Raw genomic sequence first — 25,227 nt, forward strand, 5'->3', positions numbered from 1 at the left:
TCATTTTATTTATCTTTAATTTGTAACACCTTTTCAAAAATTAAAAACAAAAAATAAATTGAAACTCAAAATTGATTTTAATTTTTAAATATTCTAAAACTAAAAATGAGAAATCATCTAAAATGGAACCTAATATATGTAACTTCACGATAGATTTTATTTTTCATATCTCTACATTTGTTTCCAAATACACAATAAAGGAATGAGTTCATTTATGAACATACATGATTAAATTAGAGATTTTAAAACCTAAATGGCCAAATTGAAAAAAATGCAAAATATAATGAATTGAAATAATATTTTAATCAAATTACAATAATAATTTTTTTAGTTTTTAATAATTATTTTGAAAGTTATATTAATGATAATTTTTGATTGGTTGATGTGTATAAATCTGTATAAAAATTTAATGAAAATTAAAATCATGTATTTTTAATAAATATAGAGACTAAAATATATTAAATTTTTATGGAAATTAAACTAAATTCCAAAACATTTTAAAGAATAGAACATACTTTATTTTTTTTATAAAAAAAATTAGATGCTGAAGTGTCAAGTAAATGAAGTAATAGACAAAATACTTCCAGTTTCATATTCTGCCCGTGACCTGTTCATGAAGATATTTGGCGCAAAATACTGTCCGCATTGGCGGTTTCGGACAATCTGACCGTATCAGAATTAAAATCGGCAAGGCAAACGCGGCACTAGACTTCACGTTGAGAGTGTGTTCTCTGCACTGCAATGGTCGTTCGGCGCCTTTCAATTTCTCACCTCAATATTTTGACATGATTCCGAAAACTCCGTCACGGCACCTGTTACTCGCGCTAGGGTTTCTGCTTTGCGCCACAATCCCCTTCGTTCACGGCGAGTCGTCTACGTGCCTGACTGTCTACAAGAACGGCGGTGCTCCGGCGGTGTTCCAATCCCCAAAATGCCCCCGCTGGAAGCTCTCCGAGTACGATTCCCCTCCCCAAACCACCGCGCGTTGCCAAACCGCCATGCTCCAAGGCCGCAGAAACTCGCAAGAGGATCGCGCTCTCTGCGTCCTCGATGTTCGCATTCCCTTCCCCGGTACCAAACTCTCTCTCCCCCTGGTTTGTGTTCTAGAAGTTTCGTCTGAAGCATTCGTTGTAATTTATTGCGTTCGACGCTGGAACAGGTCCGAACGGGATCAAGGAGGTTGCGGTCGGGATTGTGGCAGTTTTCGATGGTCATAACGGTGCGGAAGCTAGTGAGATGGCGTCGAAGCTTTTGGTGGAGTATTTCGTTCTGCACACTTATTTTCTTCTCGATGCCGCCTTTTCTGTTATTTCGAAGACGTCGACAGAGACTTTGCTTCACAAGAGAGATCGTGATCATGTAAACCTACTGCATAGATGGAAGGAGATTCTAGGGTTGGAATGGCATGAACTGCATTTTGAAAGGTGCGTTATATTTCTAGTTTTACTTATCGCTTATATGATTATATCAACCGTTTGTAAGTAATTAGTAACTGGAAGGTGCCTTTGTATCTCTAGTATTATTGATTTAACGTCAAGTATGGTTTATTAGGCCTTGCACATTATTATTTTGATAATAAAGGGTTGTTACTATGCAGAGCAGTGAATGTTGAAGTGACATGTTAATGCATTCTTGTTATGAACTTATGAGGAACTTATGTCAATTAGAATGCATATTTTATTTAGGTACATAGCAGTATTCTTGCGTTGTGGATAATTCTGAATGTCTAATTTAGTCAGTAGTCACTACTAACTTTGGTTTGGCTTTAGAGTTGTTTCCTTGGTTTACTAGTGGACTAAGATTGCCTTAATAGCATTTAAAATTTTATATACCTTTTGTTTCTCTCGTTTGTATGTCTATCTCAACTAGAAAGAATTTTCCAGGTTTCAGAATACATTTTCTCCAAATTTTGATGATTCTTTTCACTTGGAAATTTTGAAGGAAGCATTGTTGAGAGCAGTCCATGACATCGATGCAAAGTTTTCTGAGGTAAGTTTGACTTTCTGTTCACTTTACAAATCTTTACACAATACTTTTTTGTTCTTGTTCTTGTATTGACATCTTGTAATTGAATTATGAAGGAAGCCTCTAGAAATAATCTTCACTCAGGATCTACAGCAACCGTTGTTTTGGTAGCAGATGATAAAATTTTGGTTGCCAATATTGGAGACTCTAAGGCCATCTTGTGCTCTGAAAATTTTCAGTCTCCCAGAGAGGCTAAAGGTGAGAAAGATTATGAATTGTAATTAAACTTTCAATTTTTAAGATACAAGTTATAATGGCATAATTAGAATATTATATATTATTTTATTGCACATTTCTTTTGTCTAAATATGATGTTTGATTATGACAGGGCAATGAGCTTACTTTTCATTTTGATGAAACATGACTAAAAGGTTTTTAATGTTAGTTCCTTGTGATTTGTAGACTTGTTATTAAAGCTATACAGGCAGAAAGAGCATGATGGTTCTGTTTCCGTGTGGGATCGTGAAAAGTACAGATTGGTTTCCTCCCATGGTCTCACTCATTTTGCAGTAAAGGAATTGACCAGTGATCATCATCCAGACAGAGATGATGAAAGAATTCGGGTGGAAACAGCTGGTGGTCAAGTTCAAAATTGGGGTGGTGTGCCTCGCATAAATGGTCAGCTGGCTATTACACGGGCTATTGGTGATGTACTCTTTAAAAGGTAAGTTCAGAGCAAATTCTTTTCACAAAGCCCAAGCTTATAGCTAAAGTACGTGCATATTTAAAACAGAAGCATTGTATCATGTGCAAATGATTTTAGGTTGATGGTTCATACCATATTGTGGATATAACTCTGCCTATGGTTTCATAGCCAGTCCCAAGCTTAGGTGAAGGAGGAGGTCCATGTTAGTAGGCCATCGAAAGCCAACATAAAACTTGTTGAAACTGCAAATGTAGTTCATATTGTGGATATAAATTTAAACCGGCTCTTTTTCTTGTATTAAAATTGAATTTCTGTAAAGTAGGGGTGGGCCCGTGCTTTTTATAGTCTTCAAGCCCAAAGTTCTTCTATGAGGGCTAACTACTTAAGATTTTAGGATGACTGGTTTCTTCATAAACTATTTTTTTTTTTTTTATGTTTAAATACTAATGCATTTCTTATGATGAATTGTCAACAGTTATGGTGTTATATCTGCACCAGAAGTGACTGATTGGCAGCCTCTGACTGCTAATGATAGCTTTTTGGTGGTAGCATCAGATGGTGTATTTGAGAAGATGAGCGTGCAGGATGTCTGTGATTTGTTGTGGGAAGTACACCGTTTCAGTAACATGAGATCTGAGTGTACCCCTGCATCTTCCTATTCTTTGGCAGATTTAATTGTTAATACTGCCTTCAAAAAGGGCAGTATGGACAATGTGGCAGCAGTTGTCATTCCTCTTGAGTCTGCCAAATCTTCTGCAAACTCGCTTAGGGGAAGCTATAGTGGAAAGAGGGATGCAGATTTTCCATTGTTTGGTCAGCAGGAAACTGCTTCCAAAAGCTCAGGTATATTTTGTGGGTTTAACGGTTAATGTATTGTTTGGGCGAGAGAAGTAGGAAGGAAAACTACATTTTCAACCATTTTGTTGAGGAGAAAAATTGGAAATTAAAGGAAATAAAACACATGGGGCTGCAAAAAATAAATTTTTGCTAAATTGAAAAGTTTACCCATATACCTACTTACTATTACAATAAAAGGATATGAAAGTATTTAACATAGTTACAGTTTCTTTACTTTCCTTCACTTTTCTTCCCTACTAAACAAGAAAAAAGAAAGTTTGAGTTCACTTTTGTTACGCTATTCTTTTGTGGCAGTTTTTGAAACCTATGCTTCCTTCCCCTGATGTTCCAAATATTACAGTGGCCTCTCCTATCTTGACTTTTTATCTAGAAAAAGCTTCCCATGTTTTTAATTTTTCCATATGCCTTCTCCCGTCCTCACAAACTTCTGTACAACTTTTCTTGGATGAATTTTTAAATTTCTCAAACTGCCGGAGAAATTTATTGACAGAGAAATTACAAAAAGCACAGAGGATAAGGAATCCTCCATAAAGTAAAAAACAGAAAAACAACTAAGGAAGGAGTGAAAATAAAACGAAGTGCATTTGTATATAACAATTGCTTGTTTCATATTTAATTTCAGTGAACAAAATCAAATTTGCAATTTCATGGTATGTTTTCTGCTGATAACTTAAATGATTTTGCTGAAGTTATTTAATTTGGTTATTCCTGTATGTAGCATGTGTTCTTGACTTCTTGTTACTGATGCTTATCAGCTAATTTATTATTTTGGAACTTGCTCAGTTAATGACATCGGGTCTGATCTTATACACTTGGAGCACCCTCATCTGGTAGATACCAAGTTTAAGCGAATATTGGTATGGCCAGAAGCTGTTGAAATTTATTGTTGTCAATTTCTTCCATATTTTGTTTGTTTTTCTCATAAATTGCACGTCCTAATGGAATTAAGGAGCTAATTGATTCTTCTGAAAAGGCTGATAGAATTTTGTCAATCTATTAGATAATTGTGATGTGTGTCAAAGTCAGAAGATTCTTATGTTTTGTTTCTTCAGAAATGTGATTGAGTCAGTTGTGGAGCTGTGATTTTCTGATATTGTTGTTGGAGGAAACAATTATAGAAGATGTCTTGGGAACATTTTGTATGTTTTGAATTGAATGAAGAGGACTTACATGCTTTAGGTGATTTCTTGGAATTTCAGCCATATTTTTTTCTGAGGGAGTCAAATCGTCTATCCTCGTGCCAAGTCACCAATCTGATCTCCCAATGCAATAGTGCAAACTGGTAGGAAAAATTGCGACTAAAAAGGGGGGGTAATACTTTTCTGGTTAATTGACAGTATTTTGCTTGGGGGTGAGGAGGATATAAGATTTGTGTCCTTCTATGAGACTAGAGAGTTAAGTAATTTTATGAACATAAATTGATTTATCAATTTCTCACTCTATTGATGGTGAGATGTATTTTTTGTATTATCTCACACAGTCACACAAGGCTGATTTATAAGCAATTGTGGCTGATACTAGTTAAATACATTACCAAAAAAATTGTTTTGCTTTTTAAGTTCCACCACTAGTCTTAGAATGTGGGTTTGGACCTAACTCAACCCCAAAAGCTAGCCCATAGGGTGAGGGTTGCCCCTCACATATATACTCTATCTTGGTCTTATCTCTAGCCAATGTAGGACTTGTTTTTTCCAATACACCTCCTCATGCCCAACACTTTTGGACTTGGTGCGTGGATAACATAGTGGGTGGTCCTTTGAATAGATCCTGGATAGGTTCTGATATCATCTTAGAATGTGGGTTTGAGCCTAATTCAATCCCAAAACCTAGCTCGTAGGGTGAGGGTTGCCCTCCACATATATACTCTATCTTGGCCTTATCTTTGGCCTCTAGCCAATGTGAGACTTGGGTTTTTCCCAATACTTAGCATTGAAATGCATGGGTAAATTTTCTTTTTTGGGGATTTTGCTTCTTCTTTATATGTGTGCCCTCAAGAGTAGGTTTCCATCCTTTTTAATAAACTTCTAGAATTTGGGCTTATGGCTTAACTTTATGAAATAAGCTTGTTATCTGAGAATGCTCTATTTAAGTCATATCTCTAGTTGGTGTAGGACTAAACACCAACCTTGAGAGACTACAACTAAGACAACCCCCAAAGAGCCACAACTAAGGCAAGCTGGGGGTGACCACAATTAAGGCGACTTTCCAACACTCTCCCTCACACCCAAGGCTACTAGCCTAGAGCATGGCAATGTAGGTTGTCCAACAATGGATTTGGGATAGGTTTTGATACCATTTTAAAATTTGGGCTTAGGGCCTCTAACTGAACCCCACAAAATCAGTTTGTTTGTAAGGTGAGCGTTGCTGAAGCATTATAAGGTCTATCTCTAGTCAATGTGGGACTAAACACTACCCTTGAGACTTCAATTAAGGCAGCCCCTAAATAGGGGCAACTAAAGCAAGCTAAGGTCCAAGGTTGGCCATAACTAAGGCGACTTTCCAACATAAATCATTACTTCACTTTAAAACAGATATCCATCTGGTCAAAATCAATCTGAATGACTGAATGCCTTTCAATTTATTTTATGATAGGTTGAAGTAAAAGATGGTGATTTTGGATGTTTTTATTTATCTGAAAATCTCGATGAACCAGAGGACTCTAAGCAGATTGCCAAAAAAACTGACTGGGAAGACTATTTGTATGAACTACCTCAGCCTCTACCAGATGCCCTTCATCAACATGCCAGTAAGCAAAGATGTCTATTATCTAATTACATAATCTTGGTGAATTTAGTGGTCTTAATTTATTGTTGTTATGTTGCATTTGTTTATAGTTGAATTTTAGTTTATCTGTTGACAATCAAATACTCTGGTTGGTTCAATTTTCAGCTCCTGGTGGTCCTGTAAATTTATACAATAGCCAAAACTTTTGCTTTCACCTTGGTCCAACTATTAGTGAAGCCGAAGACCAATGCATAAATCCTGAAGGCTTTGCCAGTTTCATTGGTCTTCTTGAATCAATTCCTTTACATGATACTGGTTCCAGTAATGGGTCTGCTGATTATTCAATGCCCGATTTAAGGTAAATTTATCTGCTTTGAATTCCTATACGTTCATTAGTGTATAGGTCAATATAGTTCCTAGTAAAATATAGGAGGGTTAATATCTTGTGGAAAAGTCACTTTTTAATTCGTACATTTTTTAGATTCCCTTGGCTTTGATATTATATGGATGGTCAGTACTATCATGAATGCCATCATGTTTCATTGTATTGTGTTTTTGTGAATTTGATGCTTGAAAATGTTTTTCTTTAGCCCAACAATTAAGCCAATATGCATTTTGGTGTATAGGTATGTATTGAAGAAGAGTTTTGGACGTGGATCATATGGTGAAGTATGGTTGGCTTTTCATTGGAATTGTAATCAAGATAGTAATTCTGCAAAAATGAGCAAGGATGACAAAAATACAACCAGCAGCTCAACTGCTTCTGATTGTCAGGATGGTTCTACTAACTACACCCTGTACATTTTGAAGCGTATAATGGTAATATATTTGAGTGATTTAGAACTGCTTTTAATGGTTTCAGTGGATTACCATTATGCATATGTAAGCATGTAGCAGAAATAACTCTTAAATGCACTACACAGGTGGAGAGGGGGTCTGCTGTTTACTTAAGTGGGCTGAGGGAGAAGTATTTTGGAGAAATTTTCTTAAATGCCTCTACATGCTTTGAAGATCCTCTATCAGCTGGCAAATCAAACTGTGTCTTAGAAACATCACAGGTTGGTCCTGAGAAATCATTTCCAAACAAATTTCGGCTACAACGAACCACATATGAAGAAGGTTTGAATCATATTGCAAGATATGTGGAGTCTTTTGAGTCTCAAGCCAATGAAATATGGCTTGTATTTAGTTATGAAGGTTTGTCATTGTCAAAACTTTTATATGCCGTGGAAGATGCGTATGGTACTGCTGAGAAAGAAAGACTTGAGCAAGCTAAACATGTTCAGATACTACGTCCATCAAAGTGGTGGCATTGGTTAAAAACAGCAGAAGAAGGGCAAGCAGAAATGCGCAACCTTATCTGGCAGCTGGTATGTCTTACATGTAGGTTCTGTGGCTATGGCCCTGATAGCCTTTATGGTCCCTGGTATTTAAAATATACTTTGCAATCTATGCAGATACTAAGTACCGCATTTTTCCCTGGCAAAAGTAAAAATAAATCACATTTCCCTGGGTATACAGCTTTTTCTTATCCTGAGATATCCGTCATTTTTCTTTCTTTGTGTTTGTGGTGCATTATAAATCTCTGCATAAGTTCTTGGGTGAACAGTTTGCCGTTAATATTAGAAATGGGTTAGCATGCAACTAGGTTTTATTAAGAAATATACACTCCTCAATTTGTCCCTTTTTTTAAAAATAATTTCTCAGTCTCAAACCCTGATCACAGGGAAAACATTCATTATTAAAGTATATTAAATTTTAAGAGAGTTTTGGAGGTTCAGTATTTGAATATCTTCCTTTTCACTTATGTTAACTAAATTTCATTGTTGTAAAAAATAAAGGGGAAAAAGTTGTTTCTTGGATGTGATCATATTATATTTCCCAGAATTTATTCTTGATTTTACCTTGTACTATATGTTCTTGAAAAATCATCTTTTTTTTTTTTCCTTATCTACTCAGTTATTAGCTCTCAAGTCCTGTCATGATCGCAACATCACACACAGAGATATTAAACCTGGTAAGACATGGGTAATTTGTTGTGCCTGAGTGATGTATGCCTATGCAGATTCCTAGATGAACATAATTTTTTCAAAATCAATAGGATACCAATTAGTTGGTGCTTTTGAATTTCAAGCCATTAATTTTCTGGAAATCATTGTAAATTATTGTTCAATTTTTACCTTTTTTTAAGCAAACTCACTGTTACTTTTCTGTCTAATAAATTTACTTAATCAATTTCTCTGCATTTTGGGTCCTATATTTGCTCCAAAAAATTAATCTGTCTTGTGTTTAATGCCTACTTATGTAATTGTTAAAACACTATACTTATGTTGTCCCTTTATCTACAGTTCATAACAAGATTGCCATCTGTGATTCTTTGATGCATGTGTGATTGATTTTTCATTTTTTTTATAATGCAATGCTCAATTGAAAGAATTTGGTTATTTGTAAAAATTAACTGACTTGGTGTATTTTATTTTTGAAGAGAATATGGTGATATGCTTTGAAGATCAGGAAACAGGGAGATGCTTGAAAGAGATTCCCACTAAAGTTAATAATTTTTCCACCAAAATGTACAGTGAAGTATCTTAGTTGTATTTTAGTACCATGCTTTTGTTTTAAATTGTTCTTTTAGAATAAAAAATTGATTGGAAGCACTTTTACCTTCTATAATTTATATTTAAACCATAGATGTGATATGCCTAATTACTTCTATTTATGATGTGATTAGGTCAATTGTGATTTAATCCAATTTTAAATCAAATCATATTTTTGAAAACTCAGTTCTACATCTCTGTTAAGATATTTAGAAAATTACTTGAATATATATATTTACAAATCCAGTAATTAATTGTAATGATCCTGTCAGTATGGTTGCATACTGCATGCCCTTTGAAAGATTGATCTTTAGCATCCATTTCCAAGTTCCTATCTCCCTGTGTTAGAAACAACTAAATATTTTTCCATTTCTTTCCAACCATTGTTCTGCTCAATTAAATTTTCTGCAATTTCAATGCACATTTACTGTTTCTGTTCCAAAAAGTAAGCTATATATGGTGACTGACTTTTCAGCAAAGATAAATGGGCGATTTTGATATGCAAGAGAATTCATTCACTGTGAAATTTGTTATTCACTTCTTTAGAAAATAATTCCATACATGTTCTTGCTTGCTTACTATTTATTTATTCGGAAATGGTCTACTATCAGTTATATATCAGTGGATTCTGTGCCTTTTAGTTATGATGACTCTCAGCACAGATAGAATTGCAAAACTTGTTTGATGTTGAACATGTTGAGATTTTCTTTGAAGCCATTAATATTGTATTTTAAATTTAGCCATGTGATATGATGCATGAAAAATTCTGAATTAATTCTTCAATTCATTACCATCTAGGATCTATAAACAGGTATAAGAGGTATCCATGTATGGCTATATTCTGCTTGCATTGGGAACAATCTCTCTCAAATCTATTATTTAACTGATAATCATTGTTGAGTCTTTGGCAATGATAGCAATAAAACTGGGTTATTGGCTTATTGCTTACCTTTAAAACTTGAGTTATCTATCCGACTATTTGTGTGTCTCTATTTGTGTGAATAATTTATTGGTGTTGTGTAGTGAATTTGGTGCTTTTTGCTCTTTCTTTTAGGCGTATTATTGACTTTGGAAGTGGAATTGATGAATTCACATTAAAGCATTTATATGGTTCCACTGGGCCTTCTAGGTATCTTGCTGCCCTTTATACACACTGATTATTTACTTATGATTATTGTGGTAAAAATATGCTATGCTTCTTCAGAGCTGAACAAACCTATGAGTATACTCCTCCTGAAGCTTTGCTGAATGCTACATGGTATCAAGGGCCAACAAGCTCAACTTTGAAGTATGTGATGTCTTACATGAAGTCGGCGTTTGTATTCATTTTTTTCCTTTTCAAGATGTTGCTTGATCTTTTGGTTCTGCAATTCTTGAAGCAATCTTTTTGCTTTCACAGATATGACATGTGGAGCGTTGGTGTTGTGATGTTAGAGTTGGTCTTAGGGACACCAAATGTCTTCCAGATAAATGCTTTAACACGTGCTCTTTTAGACAGACAACTAGAAGGTTGGAATGAGGGTGTGAAGGAGCTGGCATACAAGTAAGCAAGTTTTTTAGCAGGTGTAATCCTAATCTTGTTTAATGCCACGAAATTTAGATGACCAGCTGATAGTATCTCTCTCTCTCTCTCTCTCTCTAAGCAAGAAGGGCAACTGAAGTTTGTTTATGAATTGTTTGTGACAATCCAAAAGGAATGCACCCTTTAGGTGCTTTTCTGTTTTTGAAGATGTCTTCTTCTGTCATTCACTAAATTGGTTGCTGGTTGTTTGGTGGGAACTAAGATCCAAGTTAGTTCCACCAATGGATTGGAGGTAGTTCAATATTAGGAGTTTATGTGATAGAAAATAATTGGTTCTGTTATAGCAAATCTATTAGAAAGCAATCCCGCCTTAAAAATTGTAGCATGGCAGTTATGCGTAGAAAACAACTGCTGGCAGTTATGTATTAGGATTTAGGTGTATATATCTGATAGAAATCTATTAGAAAACAGATTTGTATTAGAAACTGCATGATTTCAGTTATGCATAGAAAATAGCTGCTGGTAGCCATGTATTAGGAGTATATATATCTGATAGTAGGTTGTGTAATTAGGAACTGTGAAGCTATTTCCAGTCTGGGGACAGAGAATCCTCTGTTAGACAGGAAGTGTATTGCAGTATTGTGTGTGATTTCAGTGTTCAATATTATATTTTATTACCTTTTCATTTGGTGTCTTATCATTGTTTTTATTTGTACACTTGAAATTGAATTAGTAGCTCAATGCTAGAATGTCCTGTTTTATTGTTTTCTAACATCTGGCTGGAGTTTTTTGACACAAGTACAAGTCCTTTATTGAATTGGAATTGCTTTGAGTTGATTAGAATGGGTGACAGTCTTGCCATTATTCAAAGATCATTATTCAAAGATGTGTATTCCTTTGTGGATTGTCTTGGGACACCAAATCTCAGGATTCAGTTTTCTGCTTTAGTTTGAAGTCAAGAAATTTCCTTTCATTTCAAAATTTAGGCTTTGCTTGCTCTTTAGCATTTCCTATGTTCATTTAATAAATATCAAGGAAGCATGAGAGAATAGATGTGTTGAAAATTCAAAACTCTGGGCATCTGGGATGGTGATTGTCATTCTCTCAGTTGTAAGATTGCATTTTCATTAGTTTACTTATATTGGGTATTTATTATTGGAAACCTCTCAGTCATTTTCTCTGCCACAATCCAATACATTTTTATAGGTTTGACTTTGGACAACTATAAAGTTTACTGTCTTCTTCAAGAGTATTATGTGCAAGCAGTCAGGCACCTAAACATTTGAATCTTGCTCATGCATCCCAGTTCCAAATATAGTTACTGGTTTAACCCTAGAACTTCTGTTTTTGTTCTGAAGACTTGATTGTGATGGGGGTACTAAATATTTGTTAATTCTTTTGGACTTCTGTACTCTATAATTGTAACTTTTATTTTATTAATGTGGTGACAGACTTAGATCATTCATGGAATTGTGCATTTTAATCCCTGGAATTTCCAGGTCCAGCAGTTCCTCAAAAAAGTATCAAAAGGTGAACCAAGTTTACCATCTTAGCAGTTTTAATCTTTGGTTCTTAACCTGTCAAATGCTGATTATGTTCCAACTTTCTATATTTGAATATACATTGACCTGATGAAGTATTCATCTTTGTCAATTTAGGTTGGAGTTTCACCTGCATCTTGGAAATGCTCCGAAGAATTCTTCTCTCGTCAAATTAGGAATCGAGATCCCCTAAAAATAGGGTTAGATATCTGATGCTTTCATTTTTATCATATTATGATATATATATATATCTATTCTTTTCCCATTGTGCAATTGCTTTCTTGTCATAATATATTCCTTTGACTTGCAGTTTTTCAAACATCTGGGCGTTACGGTTAGTGCGCCATCTGTTACATTGGGATCCAGTAAGTTGCCAGATTAAAACTGATTTCTTGTTATGTTTACCCTCAAAACATGTTTGATTGATGAAACTGTCTAAATTGTTTACCATCATTGTTCATAGCACTGAAGTTTGATTGCCTAATTTATGTGAAGTTTGATGCATTATGCAAGGCCGCATAATTATCCCAAATAAATATCATCTATGTAACCTCCCTAAATTCCAGTTCTCTAAGCAACTATTTGAGCCAAACAAGTTAACAAGTGGCTAAAGTCATGGCTCGATACTCTGCTTTTGCACCAGATCTTGTAACCACTCTCAAATTTCATGCTTTTCTAAGAAATTAGATTACCAACAACAGAGAGCAGTAATCAAAAGTGGACCTCCTGTGAATGGGAGAGCTTGCCTAATCTACATCTGAATATCCCACAACTCAAGTTCATATAGGACACCTTTTTGTAGGACTCCTTTAATATACTTCAACATGCGAATTACTGCATCCAATGTCCTTCACAGGGAGAGTTCAAAAACTGACACACCACAGTGACTGTAAAAGATGTGTGGATAAGTAATAGTCATCTAGTTTAGTTTCCTGACTAGTTTTCAATACCTTTCTGGATCTGAAGGTGGCTTCCCCTAGAACATATGCACCTTGTTCAACAGTAACATATTTTTCTTTTGTTGTTTGTTTCACTTAATAAGTTGCCATTGGAGCCGACTGAAAAACTAAGACCTGTTGTCTTGGATGCGGGATTTTTGAAATTACACAGTCCACCACCTTGTTAACAGTATCAAAGCACATTTAATAATCCTCGTAGATAAGTTCGTTGATAGAGAAATGAGTACGAGGAAGGGTCATTTTTTCTTTTTGTACACAAACACAAAAAAGGGGGGTGACTGATTTGGCTAACAGTAGTCCCTATTTTAGTTGGGTACTGCTGTATCTAATCAAGGCTTCTTTCAAAACTGTAGGAGGATCGGCCAAGTATTGATGAGGCTCTGCAACATCCTTATTTCCAACATCCCCCAAGAGAATGATTTTATAGTAAACATGTCAATGCCTTACCCATCGAGTTATTCATTCACAGGTAAATAATCTGTGCCACCAACCAACTGATAGCTGATGTTATAAATTCGATTATAAAACTTACAATAGTCTTATATCACATGATAGCTTATAGAACTTATTGAAAGAGCTTATAGGAGTCAAAGTCATTTTCATAAGGTTGAATAAATTGTGTAGAAACTCTTCCAAATGCCTCCTGAATGGATTGCTATTGTTAAAAGTCGAGTAAACCTTTATTTTAGACCTTAAAAGTGTAAGTGACTATCACCTTAGTCTTTTAACTTTATAAAATCCTCACTTTAGTCTCATTTTGCAAAATGTCATTCACTTTTTTTTGTTCATACATTCAAAAATGTGGACATGGACTACAGTGAATAATTTTTGTTGCAAAGTCAGGGACTAAAATGAGGATTTTAGAATGTTAAGGACTAAAGTGTCTGACACCTACAATCTTAGGGATTTGATTGAGGGTTTTACTCTGATTCTGTGTCTTCTGTTACTGAACTTGTCCTAGTGAACAGAAGCAGATGTTGGAGTGAAAGGGCACAAAAAATTACTGTTTTATTGTGTATATACATTGACATTCGTGTATCAAGCCTGACAAGATGAGGCCAAAATAACTGATTGTGCCAAAAATACAGAAACTGACTACTAACAGGTGCCAAAATCCTATGAACCATGACCCTGAGGACCCGATAAGCATCGGTTGCTTGATTTTCTATATTGAAATATAGAAAAGTTGGTATTCCTTTGTCTTTTTATTTATTTATTAAATTGAATGTAATACTACAGCAGATGAGACAGCGGAAACAATATCAATGACCGGTTCTGCAAATATTTATTCTTTTTTTTCTCCCTCTGGAAATGGAAAGAAGTTTTAAATGAACTTTGCTTATTTTACCCGTATCATGATAAACTACAGTACACAAAAAGAACATTTTTTCCGTGTTTTTCTTTTGGCTTGAAATATTGAATAATGTATCATTATCCTTTAGTTTAGTTGGCTGACTTGTTCTTAATGACTATTAGTTCATCTCATTCCATTTCCTTCAGTTGTGCTGTAAGTGTCACGACATTATGAAAGTATTGCCTCTTGAAGGACATAAAAAAAAAAAATTGAATTTAGTGGTAGCATCAATATCATCTGTAATTTGCATGGAAGCTGGACTAAAATGAAAGACTTGAATTTCATAAAAGATTCATGACAAGGAAATTATTACAGATTGATCGATACTGCCTCCGCTTAGAACAGTGTTTATGGCACATTCAGCCAAAAATGACGAGGATGATGCCAAATGGGGATGCCATATCTGGCACATATGTCCCCAGTTGTCAAGCTTTAAAAAATTCCATGGGATTGAAGAACCAAAATCTAAAGCATTTTATGTAGAGAGAATCGGGTTGTTGAAAAATCTAATAATATCAATCACATGTTGGAAGGACGTGTTTGGTTTTAAGTATCCAATAGGTGTTCGCGGCTTTGATTCGATTTTTCATCAAAAAAATCATCTGAATCAAACTTATAAAACATGTGGTTTAGTTTGGTTTTGGTTGGTTCGGTTAAATGAAAATCGAATCAAACCAAATCATTATTCTGTGGGTTGGTTTGATTTTGTGATTTTTATAAAAATATTATTTTATCTTTTAAATTAAATTTAAAAATTGATAATAACAATCTATAAAAAATTTATATGTTAAATATTCTATAATAAAAATATAAGTTTTCATTTATTTTAAATCAAATATATCTTAAAAAATTTGTTTGAAAAAAAAAATATCTTGTATAAGTTTGATATATATAACACTATAAAATACTATAAAATTTAAGTGATATACACATAAAACTTATAACACTATTGTAATATAAGTGTTTGATTTGGTTTTAAAATTACAAACTGCAAACCGATGGGTTTAAGGGAAAAAATCATCTAAATAAATTCAAAAAAATTGATTTTTGATTTGTTTGAGTGGTTTTCAATTTTTATTTTGAATCCATTTAGATTTCAACACTCCTAGACTAATGTGATTTTCTATTTGAGGTACAGATAAGACAATGCATATTAAATAATATTTCTTTATATATCCATGTACAAGAAAAATTTATAACGTTTTGACCACCCTTACCGAGTCTACGGTTCATGTGTGTTGCAACACCTCCACACTGCCATTTTCCCCCACGACTATAATCAATGATTGTCATTGCAATAGTTTGTTAGGTAAGAATGAGAATATGCTATTTTGAGCAATAATTCTGTGGAGGACAACCTCATTTGTTAAGTGACATCCAAAAAAATGGTCCACGAATACATACACGGTCATAAAATATGTGTATCGGTATTTAATAAGCATATGCCTTGGCAACAAAGCATTAAGTAAAAAATTTCAGCCTGTCAAATTAAAAACTCATGAAAGATAAGTGGTATATCTAAAATCTCCAAACGATAGAATATAAATTACAAAATTTCGGCCACTCCTAAAAATAGTCTTCAGGTAGTTAAATCTTGTTTAACTGTACTTTTCATTTACAAATTCACATTTCGTGACCGTTATAATAGCTGCATAAATGCCGTCCCCTCTTTAATTTTCATAGTGTGGCCAAGTTCTCAGTGTGTAGGCGTTCAATGTTATATTGTGTTTTCATCTCGCAAAAGTCATGGCTCGTGACTATTAACACGACAATGAAGTTCCAACATTTTTTGGTGGTTTGGATCCACTGAGAGCGCAGCACGACAGTCTCTTAGCGCACCTAAGACATCTCCATTGTGTTCATGGAATGCTGCACGTAGATGCAGGAGGTGCAAATCAGCTTTAAATGCAATTGCTCTAGAGAGTTCCGCAATGGCTTCCTCTTCCTTATGATTGTCCATCAAAACTACAACCACATACACCATATGCACATCATCAACAATATCAAGTACTAGATGCAATGCATGATATGACATGACAATATGATTAAGATTGACTACTGAAACTGAAATAACACCCACAACACAACAACGACAATAATAAGGGACAATATCAATTATTTTGAAATTTTCCAGTATAAATCATTTTGGTCCTTGAAAGTGTAAAGTATTGTCACAGGAAATTCAAAATAAATCCCTGAAATTTCTAGTTATTTCGTCTTAGTTAATCACTTAAAAATACTTATGGTCATTTTAGTCCCTCCACATATGTATGTTAATGTTATCACTAAGTTACAATTTTTGGAATTTTTTTATTAATGTGATTGATAGATTGCACTTTCAGAGACTTATTTGGAATTTCCCTAATTTCAGATATTAAAATAACAATGTTGTACACTTTCAGTACTAAAATGGTAGTTTACTCGAAATTTAAACATACAAGTTTCTTATAGCTGACCAACAGAATTGATGGCGAGTAAGCAAATAAAATATGAACCTGCTGCGCGATATCTATAAGGATACACCCGAAGTGGATCCAATCTAGTCACCATCTCCAAATCTGCCTTCGTGAGATCACGATCACCATACTCAGACCTCTTCTCATATGCTGATGCATTGTTTCTCGCCTTCTCAATAAGATTGGTCATTTCTTTGTAAGCAGCAGCCTTATCATTTTTGAGAAAATGAACACGAGCAAGACCCTGATGCGCTCGGGTGTGCTGGATTTTAAGAGCCTTTATATAGCAATCTTCTGCTAAGTCCAATTTCCCACAATCAACATAAACACTTCCAAGATTGTTTAGGGCCTGGTAAATTAAATGGAAGAAAACAATTGTAAAACGAAAAGCTAATTGTATCCAAAGTAGCAGAGTTATATGTATATGATGTGAGTTTGTTGTTAACCCGTGTGTAAGTCTACTGGTTGTTTTGTTGATCAGTAAAATATTTCCAACAATGCGGAACAATTGAAGAACCATACCTGACCTTTGCGCAGATTATCAGAAGGACACCTCAAGGCATCTTCCAGAAGAGAAATAACAGTTGAAGAACATGATGAATCTACACTAGAGTCAGCCAATGCATAGGCCTTCAGGAAGTAGGCCTCAAAAGACCTTTTAATACTAATAGACTCTTCAGCTTTTTGGAGCCCTTCCTCACAATGACCCGTATCATACAAGATCCACCCCTCATATACAAGTCTTTCATGCTCACTTGATGCATGTTGCCAAGCTAACTGTAAACTCCGCATGGCAGCCTCAGGACAGTTTAACCTAAAAATAAATGTCAGATTTATAGACTTGGCATACATAAGTTCAAGTCTGTATTAGAATCAGAATACAAAGAAAGAGGATCTTGAAGCAGCAGAATTTGCAGATTTATCTATTCTTTTAGTTATGATACTCTCTGCATGATTCAATATATGTACATGAGAAACACCAATTACCAAATCAGATTCCCTATGGTTCATCGATGGAGTTAGGTAGAATTCAATATCTTTTTACAATAAACTAGGGTACAGGCCCGTGCTCATCACGGTAAAAGCAACTTTTATTTACATTATATCCATCATTATACAAAAAACAACAAATATGCCACCGGAGGAGAGAGAAAAAACAAGGAGGTGACACATTGCATTTGCCTGGACAGTTATCAAGTATTTTTAATATACCTGAGGAGAAGCAATGACTGTCTGAAGTATAGAACACCTTTTGCTGCATCAGATTCAAGCATCTGGTAGATGACAGAAAGAGACTCAATATCATCAACAGCAGACCAACAGTCATATAATCGGGCCCAACAATCTGCTGTTGTCCAATGTTCAACATGCTCACGCACAAGAGTACAGAGCTGAGATGCAGCTACACGCCCTTCAAACATTTTATAAGATGGACACAGGGTAAGAATTGCTTGAACATCTCGGACTGCTGCTTTGTAGTCCTCAAGGGCCAGATAGATAAAAAACCGTAATTCCAAGCACTCTAACGAAAGTTTAAAGCCAAGAATCCGGTTGATTTCAGCCAGTGCACCTTGAACATTCCCTGTCTTCATTAAAGAGGCAGTCCTATACATATAGGGATATATAAGAGTAGGATCCAGTTCAGTTGCTTTCTCAAGGTCTTTCTGCCTCAAATCACCATCACAGTATAGTGATCTTTCCTGGTACATCCATCCAAGTGGAGTATCTGAAGAAATGACTGAACTGATCTTCTCATAAGATAAAAGTTTCTCACCCTTTATAGAGTCCAGTCTAGCTAAACCCGCAACAGAATAAACATGACCTACATTTAAAGCCCTCTCAAAAAGACAATAGGCTTCATCATATTCTTTCCTTGAGAGTCTTACACATCCCAATTGATGAAATGCCAGCAGTCTCTGCTTGTCATTTTCAGCAAAATCAACTAACCGTTCCAGGAAATGAGCTGTTGTGTCTGAACTAGAATTTAGGTTCATAGAAACTTCACTTAAGAAACAGAAAAGTGCAAATATACCAGGCCCAACCATGACTGCCAACTGCTGCTTATTAGCATGAATAAATAATTCCACAACCTGATTGTCGCTCAAGCAGTTGGGAATATCACGTAAAAGAACTTGTAAACAAGAAGCCGCAAGGCCAGCTGAATTCTGATCAACAGCATATTCCATGAGTTCCAGAGCATCTTCTCTGGAGGAAACTAAGGATGCAAGTCTTCTATCACAAGCCTGTTTTAGTCTTTCGCAACAATACTTATTTGCAAAAGCTAATATTTCCACCAAAAGATTCGGAGGGACATCAAGTAAACTCCCTGTCGAGCTAAAATAACTTATTGCCCTCATACCTGAAGGAGAGAGATTGTTTTCAGACAAATCTATAGTCTCAGAAAGTGATTCCCTGAAACACCCCTTTAGCATTGCATGAAATGGTGCTGAAAGTTCAGAAATCTTTTGTCTATCACAGACTATCTTCTCATCTCCAATTTTAAAGATAACATATTCTGAAGCATTGTTCCCATTCATCGAAGCTCTATCCTGGGATCTTACATTCTCATCAAAAGGAATCTGAGATTCTACATCTATGGGTCCAAATTCCTTTTCACATTTACCACAAGCTGTGAGCAACTGAGCAACTAATTCTTCTTGCTTCTCATACTTCAGCCATGCCCCAAATATAATTTTCTCATGAACAGTGTTTGCTCTCTGCCAAGCTGACCGGAGGCTTCTACGCATTAGTTTGACATCCCCCAGGCCCTTAAAGACCTGGTATTGTAACAAAAACAGATTTGACTTTTCCTGAGGAGGACATGACTCAAGTTCTTCATGGATTTGAGCTAAAACTTCCACATAATCAACAGGTTTGAAGAACGGGAGTATAGGTGACTGTGGGACCTTGATTAGAGATTCTCTGTGGCAGTTAACAGTATACACTACTTCAATGAAATGACTAAAATAAGCTAAGTTCAAAATAAAAATGTTGACCAGAGAAACTTACATTGATGCAGAAGAGGACTGTGATGACAATTTGGGAAGCTTCCCTCTTTCAACCTGGAGCCAGGACTGTGGATTTAAAGCATTAGGCTGTGTTTCTTTACATGATTCTGCAGTGAAGAAAGTCCTCATAGGGCATAAGAGGCAAAACAAGTCCCAGATCTCCACTATAATAGCAGTGTATGCGTCCTCTTCAAAATCAAACCTTTACAAATTGGAGCCAAAGAAAAGGAGCAGACCTACCAAAAGAAAAGAGCAGCTTCTTCCTGCAGGTCACATTCCACAACCCTCAACTAAAAAATTCCCAACCCCAGAAAGCAAAAACACTTCTTTTCTTTTTCTTTTCTTCCTTTAAGTGTTCCCCTTTTAGAAGCAAAAGAACAAACAATCTCAAAGTAACGGTCTTTCCTAAAAAATGATTAATGGGTTATACCCATTAACAAAATCTAAGTCAAGACTTTTATTCATGAAAAAAGGGGAAACATTTAATCATCCTACTCTACTCTCTTCATTTCAGCATTAAACAAGGAATATATAGACAAAACGGCCAGATAGCTAAGGAAGATCCCAACACACACAAAAAAAAAGAGCACTTGAATTGAAGCTGGTTCATCCAAATCAGCACACGAAATGCCAGAGAGAGAGAGAGAGAGAGAGCAACTTCACCTGTGGCTTCAATCTGCAGAACCAAATGAAGGGTTCGGAGCATGAGATGAAGTAGAGATCAATCAAAGTGAGGGGGAATCTAACTGAAAATTTTCGACTTTAACTAACTTTTACTTTTTCCTTTGGTTGGTGAAAGGGAAAGTGAATTACTTTTTCCCTTCCTTCCGTTGGAGTTGGAGACCATAGAAGTTGCAGCCACTGTTGATTGGAAGTTGAACTTACCAAAATCAATAGGAATAAAAGTTTGAACTCGGTTGATTAAAAAAAAAAAATTAAAAACAAAACAAGTGATGAAACAATTGAAATAAAAAAGGAAAATAACAGGAGCATGACAAATATTACGCAGTCCTTTTCCAATGCCAATGACAAACGCCCAAATATTCCTCGTCTGAAAATGATGTCTTGTTCAATTCTTTAAGCCAAACAATAATTGTCCTAGTTACTTTGAAATATTACTTAAATTCGTCATACGGAAAATTATGTTAGCCCTTGACAAAATATTTACATTGATTTATTTTTATAATATATAATATATTTTTTTGAATTTAACAATTAAATTAATGACTGAACATACACTATAAAATTAAATTGATTTTTATTTTAAATATTAAAAATAAAATCTAAAAATTAACTGTATGCCATGTGCTTTTGATTTATACTTTTTATTATTTATTCAATTTTTAAACTTACTATATTCTTAAATTTGATTACTTTTGACTTTAGTGTTCTAATTTTGAAAAAAAAACAGTCAAAACATTTTTTATTCGTGAGAACTGGGGTTAGGGATGGAGAAAATGCTGTAAAAAAAAAAAACAAGAGTTTAACCCAGTTCTTGAAAATTTTGCAATACGAGTTCCATTTCTTGAACTATCTTGTATCAAGTGCCTATTTTTTTTTTTTTTTTTTTACATAATGTGGTTGCTTGGAAATAGAGGAGAAAGAGTAGAAATATAGTCATGAATAAAATTTCTGTTATTTGGTATCATTTAACTAGAAAATAAATAATTGTAAAATAATAGTTTCTACAAGATTATTGTTTCTTTGCAAATCAAAGAAGAAATAGGATGAAAAATTAACCAAGCCAATCTAATGACAAAAATATCCTCCTTCTTTAGTAGATTGTTTTTCCTTGTTCGTGTAACCCTCACAACACTCTTCCTCTATTCGTGTTGTTGATCCTCGTTGTGAAGCATTGCACCGTTGGTCTTCTGGGGAAGCCTCGCATTGCCCACCTCTCTGACCATTTATCCACTTTTTTTATTGCACTTTTGTTAATCGATTATATTCGTATAATAATTAATTATATGCCTATAATTGATTACTTGGGAGAAGCTATTTGATGTGCAGTCGATTAGACTTATCAATATTTTTCTTACATATTGGTGAAGAACCCATATTCAGTGCATCATTAATTATATGTCCAACAAAATCATTGATTCAATATGTGCATTAACTGTAATTTAAAATTAAAGAACTCATATTCAGCACATCAACTTGGAAGAACCATTTAGTTGATTATCATATGCATATAATCTATTAAATGACTTTCATACGTGTGTCTAGTCTCCTATTTTGGTTAAGTGTGGCACTGGTCATTATTTCAGTTTGTAAAGTGTAAAATAGTTTTTTTTTTTATAATCTAATTTCTCTCTTTTCTTTTCATTCAAACCAAAATAACTTCATGTTATTATTTATCTTTTATTTCTTTCAAACCAAACAACCCAAAATTCTAACTCATTTTTCTCTATTTATTTCCTTATTACCAAACAAGTGTTAATTGATCATTTTATTAAGTTGTGGTATAAAGGAATGTTATCTGCTAAGTACATATAAACTTATAAAAAAAAATTGATCAACTTGACCCAACCTGATGAGCTAGGTCAAGATAACAAAATTATGGCTTATATGACAATCGGACTAGCCCAACTTGCTTTCACACCTAGTCCATTAGATAAATGTTTGAGCTGCCAATTTGTGTTGGTCACTACTTTTTGGTCGATGTGGTCTATTCTGGCATATTTAGCTTTTGAAACCTACTCCAAAACAATGTTTCCCAACTCGGCGTACTTCTAAGGTGAGCATGTTCAGTAATTGTGCTAGTCTTAAGATATATTTTTTGAGAGGTGAAGGGACACCTTAACCCATAGTGTAATCTGGGTCAAGTCTATTCAAAAAGTGAGTTATAAATGTAACAATTAGTGGTTCACGTCTATGTTTTGGATTTGATGTTTCGTCTCGTAGTAGTCATGACAGGTAACATGAGATTTTATGTTACTATCATGACAGTTAAAATATTTGTTTGAGGTGCCATTTTTATCCCTAGAATCAAGATGAAAATTTACCTAATAATAAATGCCCATGTATATAGGTCATTCCGTAACCATTCTTCCTTTTCTTCTTCTTTGAGCTTTCTTTTTTATTCTTTAACTATTTTTTAGCCTTCCTCCTACTTGTTTCTAACTACCATAACCACTAGAAGTTGTCATTTTTAGCTCATTTCTCTTCATCTTTAAACCTTTTCTAATTTTTAGGTAACTTTCTTCTCTCTTTCTGTTTCCATTTTTTTCATTATTATTTTGCTGAGGGAAGTAAGAGAGGAGAAGGACAATAGAACTTTGTGTCGCTTCATTTGACATCAAGCTATAATGGCCCTTTGACCAAGGTTAATCAAGGTCTAATTCATGCCATCAGTTACTCCTTTATCTGGAACCACTTTATCCAATATGGAAAATATGTGGCCAATCAAATTAGAAGGGGTAAGTTAGTTGTTTTTGTAACCAACCTATCGTTTTGTTCATGTTATGACTCTAGCTTTTCTAGTATTACCCTAATCCATTCTGCTCCTATCCTAACTTAGCCCATGTAGGGCATTTAATTGCGATGGGAAAATCTAAAAAAGGTGAAAACAAAGTCTTCCCTGGTAGACTAGATAGGTACATGTGAGCACGGAACAAAATGTACTTACGACACCCACTTGTTTTATTCCATTTCAAAGGACCAACTTAGGAGAATGTGGTCCTAATTTACCACCTATTCTAAGCATATAGGTGATTGCCTATTAGTTGTTCTTGAGGCTAGCAATCAAGTATATGAGATGGCAAGGTCTTTTAACTCTTTCATGTACATGTAGGACTACCTTTCAAAACTTTAGGAGTTTAGATTCCATTTATCGAGTTCGGGATGGGTGTTCTCAACCTTGTTGCAATGGCTCACTCTCAATTACATCTCAATAATTGGTCCTTAATGAGAGGCTTCAAGTTATTATATGAACAACTTGGAAGAGAGTCCCTAATCCCTTTTTTGCTAAACTTATTTCAAGTACTTAATTGGGAATCAAAGCAAATTAAAAAGGTGGCAAAACTTAGGTTGGTTTGAGATATTTCTAAGTTAAAAGAGTAATGTTGTCCTACACGACCTCTTGTAAAAGGAAGAAAAATCATTTTAAGAAAGCACACATGTTTATGATATGATAAATTACCTTTTGATCCATAAAAGTGTTAAACATAATCAACGGGTCCATGAAACTAAAAAAAATTCAAATAAATACTTGAAATTGTCATTCATTTCATTCAAAATTTTAACTTAATCACTTACTATTTTGACCTATGAATATATGTTAATATATATCACTTAAGCCACACATGTTGCATGTAGTTGTTCCAAACTAATGTAATTGATAGGTTATAGTTCTAATGGCTTTTCAAATTCCTTAGTTTCGGTAATAAAGTGATATAACACTTAACACCTTCATTTCAAGGACGGAGTAAGTGAATTTATCCTTTACAATTCACATATTATTATTTACCAAGTGTTTTAGTGTAATAATTTGGGATTTTTTTATTTTATTAAAACGTAAAATATTTACTCTTTTGAACTAATTAGACATATGTAATCTCTTTAGACAGCTTATTTAAATACAAACGATAAAAATATTAATTATGTATTTTAGTTTAGTTGGTTGAACAGAATGTGTAGATTGTTATAAATCCTTGTTATTTATTTTTGATTTGGATAAAAAAAAAACTACACAAATTTCATTAAACAAAAAATGAAGTTAAGTAATTTTATTTCTTTCTTGCTACAAAAATAATTAAATGAAACATAGATAGTAAACCTTTAGTAAAATAGGCATAAATTTGATCTAGTATTAAAGAATATATTAAATTGTCTTAATAAGAAGATTGGTAGACAATATCGATCCTTTACTTATAGGCTAAGTATGGTGCAAACGATTGACCTAGCCTATATTTACTTATTAAATCAGGCTAGCTAATTACAAATTTGTTTAGTCAGAAAAACAATTTAAATCAAATAAGAGAACGACATCTTTGAAAACCATTCCCACCTAAATTTGTTCGCAATGCTTGTAGTGCTTTCTTTTGCTTGAACTTGGATGAATCTTCCATTACTTTGGCCAAGCTTCATGGTGGATCCAGTTGCAGAATTCAGGATTAAGGTGCAAGTCTACTCTCATACATTAAGACATGCAAATCATTTAAGCCACTCAATTTATGTTAAATTAGACATCTAATAATGGCAGGTGAGGTTTAGACACATCCAAAGTGTCCTCTCTCACTTTGGATATTGTCACGATTCGTTGGATGATCCTCCACCTTCATAATTGGCTATAACCATCAGGCACCACTTTTCTAGAGCCTACTATTTGCCGCATTTTAGTTTGTATTTTGTTAAGACTAGGCTATTTTGTCTCATAAATTCAACTTAATAATAATTGCTATTTTAATTTTATCATATACTACTAATTATGTAGGCAAAGTGTTGACAAAATAAAAAAAAACAAATGAATATAACTAAGTATAAGTGGAAAATGGTAGTCCTTTAAATGTATAGTTTTATATTTAATCGTATTTCTA

The 25,227-nt window shown here is 34.4% G+C and overlaps 2 protein-coding genes across 9 annotated transcripts; one reads left to right on the plus strand and one right to left on the minus strand.

Moving 5' to 3' along the window:
* Positions 1 to 588: 588 nt before the first annotated feature.
* Positions 589 to 14,219, plus strand: LOC114389778. Of its 6 annotated transcripts, none has more exons than XR_003661806.1 (21): positions 590 to 1,071; positions 1,160 to 1,424; positions 1,884 to 1,989; positions 2,082 to 2,223; positions 2,428 to 2,689; positions 3,147 to 3,514; positions 4,313 to 4,386; positions 6,122 to 6,275; positions 6,419 to 6,611; positions 6,880 to 7,072; positions 7,177 to 7,623; positions 8,213 to 8,270; positions 8,739 to 8,826; positions 9,905 to 9,979; positions 10,055 to 10,138; positions 10,250 to 10,393; positions 11,824 to 11,902; positions 12,031 to 12,113; positions 12,224 to 12,278; positions 13,226 to 13,341; positions 13,834 to 14,219. XR_003661806.1 is itself a non-coding variant. In XM_028350516.1 (20 exons), the coding sequence occupies exons 1-20, from the start codon at positions 786 to 788 to the stop codon at positions 13,289 to 13,291; spliced, it is 3,222 nt and encodes a 1,073-aa protein (XP_028206317.1). In that variant the 5' UTR covers positions 590 to 785; the 3' UTR covers positions 13,292 to 14,219. The 6 variants fall into 6 exon arrangements, 1 of the variants encoding a protein (XP_028206317.1); XR_003661807.1 differs by having other exon boundaries at positions 13,841 to 14,219; XM_028350516.1 differs by having other exon boundaries at positions 13,226 to 14,219.
* Positions 14,220 to 15,627: 1,408 nt separating this feature from the next.
* On the minus strand, positions 15,628 to 20,689 carry LOC114389795 (ETO1-like protein 1). 3 transcript variants are annotated; one of them, XM_028350537.1, is made up of 6 exons: positions 20,468 to 20,689; positions 19,692 to 20,366; positions 17,895 to 19,604; positions 17,205 to 17,496; positions 16,722 to 17,031; positions 15,628 to 16,191 (listed from the first exon to the last, which is right to left on the minus strand). In XM_028350537.1, the coding sequence occupies exons 2-6, from the start codon at positions 19,817 to 19,819 to the stop codon at positions 15,971 to 15,973; spliced, it is 2,661 nt and encodes an 886-aa protein (XP_028206338.1). In that variant the 5' UTR covers positions 19,820 to 20,366; positions 20,468 to 20,689; the 3' UTR covers positions 15,628 to 15,970. The 3 variants fall into 3 exon arrangements, with proteins under 3 accessions (XP_028206338.1, XP_028206333.1, XP_028206327.1); XM_028350532.1 differs by having other exon boundaries at positions 19,692 to 19,926; positions 20,354 to 20,689; XM_028350526.1 differs by having other exon boundaries at positions 19,692 to 19,953; positions 20,354 to 20,689.
* Positions 20,690 to 25,227: the final 4,538 nt, after the last annotated feature.

The sequence above is a fragment of the Glycine soja genome, chromosome 2 (assembly GCF_004193775.1).
Source record: "Glycine soja cultivar W05 chromosome 2, ASM419377v2, whole genome shotgun sequence".
In the NCBI taxonomy this organism is placed as follows: domain Eukaryota; kingdom Viridiplantae; phylum Streptophyta; class Magnoliopsida; order Fabales; family Fabaceae; genus Glycine; species Glycine soja.

Coding starts and splice junctions, on each gene's coding strand:
- LOC114389778 (XM_028350516.1), top strand. CDS start 786: ATGATTCCGAAAACTCCGTCACGGCACCTGTTACTCGCGCTAGGGTTT. Junction 6,612..6,879: donor TATTCAATGCCCGATTTAAG/GTAAATTTATCT, acceptor TTTGGTGTATAG/GTATGTATTGAAGAAGAGTT. Junction 8,271..8,738: donor ACACAGAGATATTAAACCTG/GTAAGACATGGG, acceptor TTATTTTTGAAG/AGAATATGGTGATATGCTTT.
- LOC114389795 (XM_028350537.1), bottom strand. CDS start 19,819: ATGAGGACTTTCTTCACTGCAGAATCATGTAAAGAAACACAGCCTAAT. Junction 17,032..17,204: donor ATAATCTGCGCAAAGGTCAG/GTATGGTTCTTC, acceptor TTAATTTACCAG/GCCCTAAACAATCTTGGAAG. Junction 16,192..16,721: donor TTATAGATATCGCGCAGCAG/GTTCATATTTTA, acceptor ATGTGGTTGTAG/TTTTGATGGACAATCATAAG.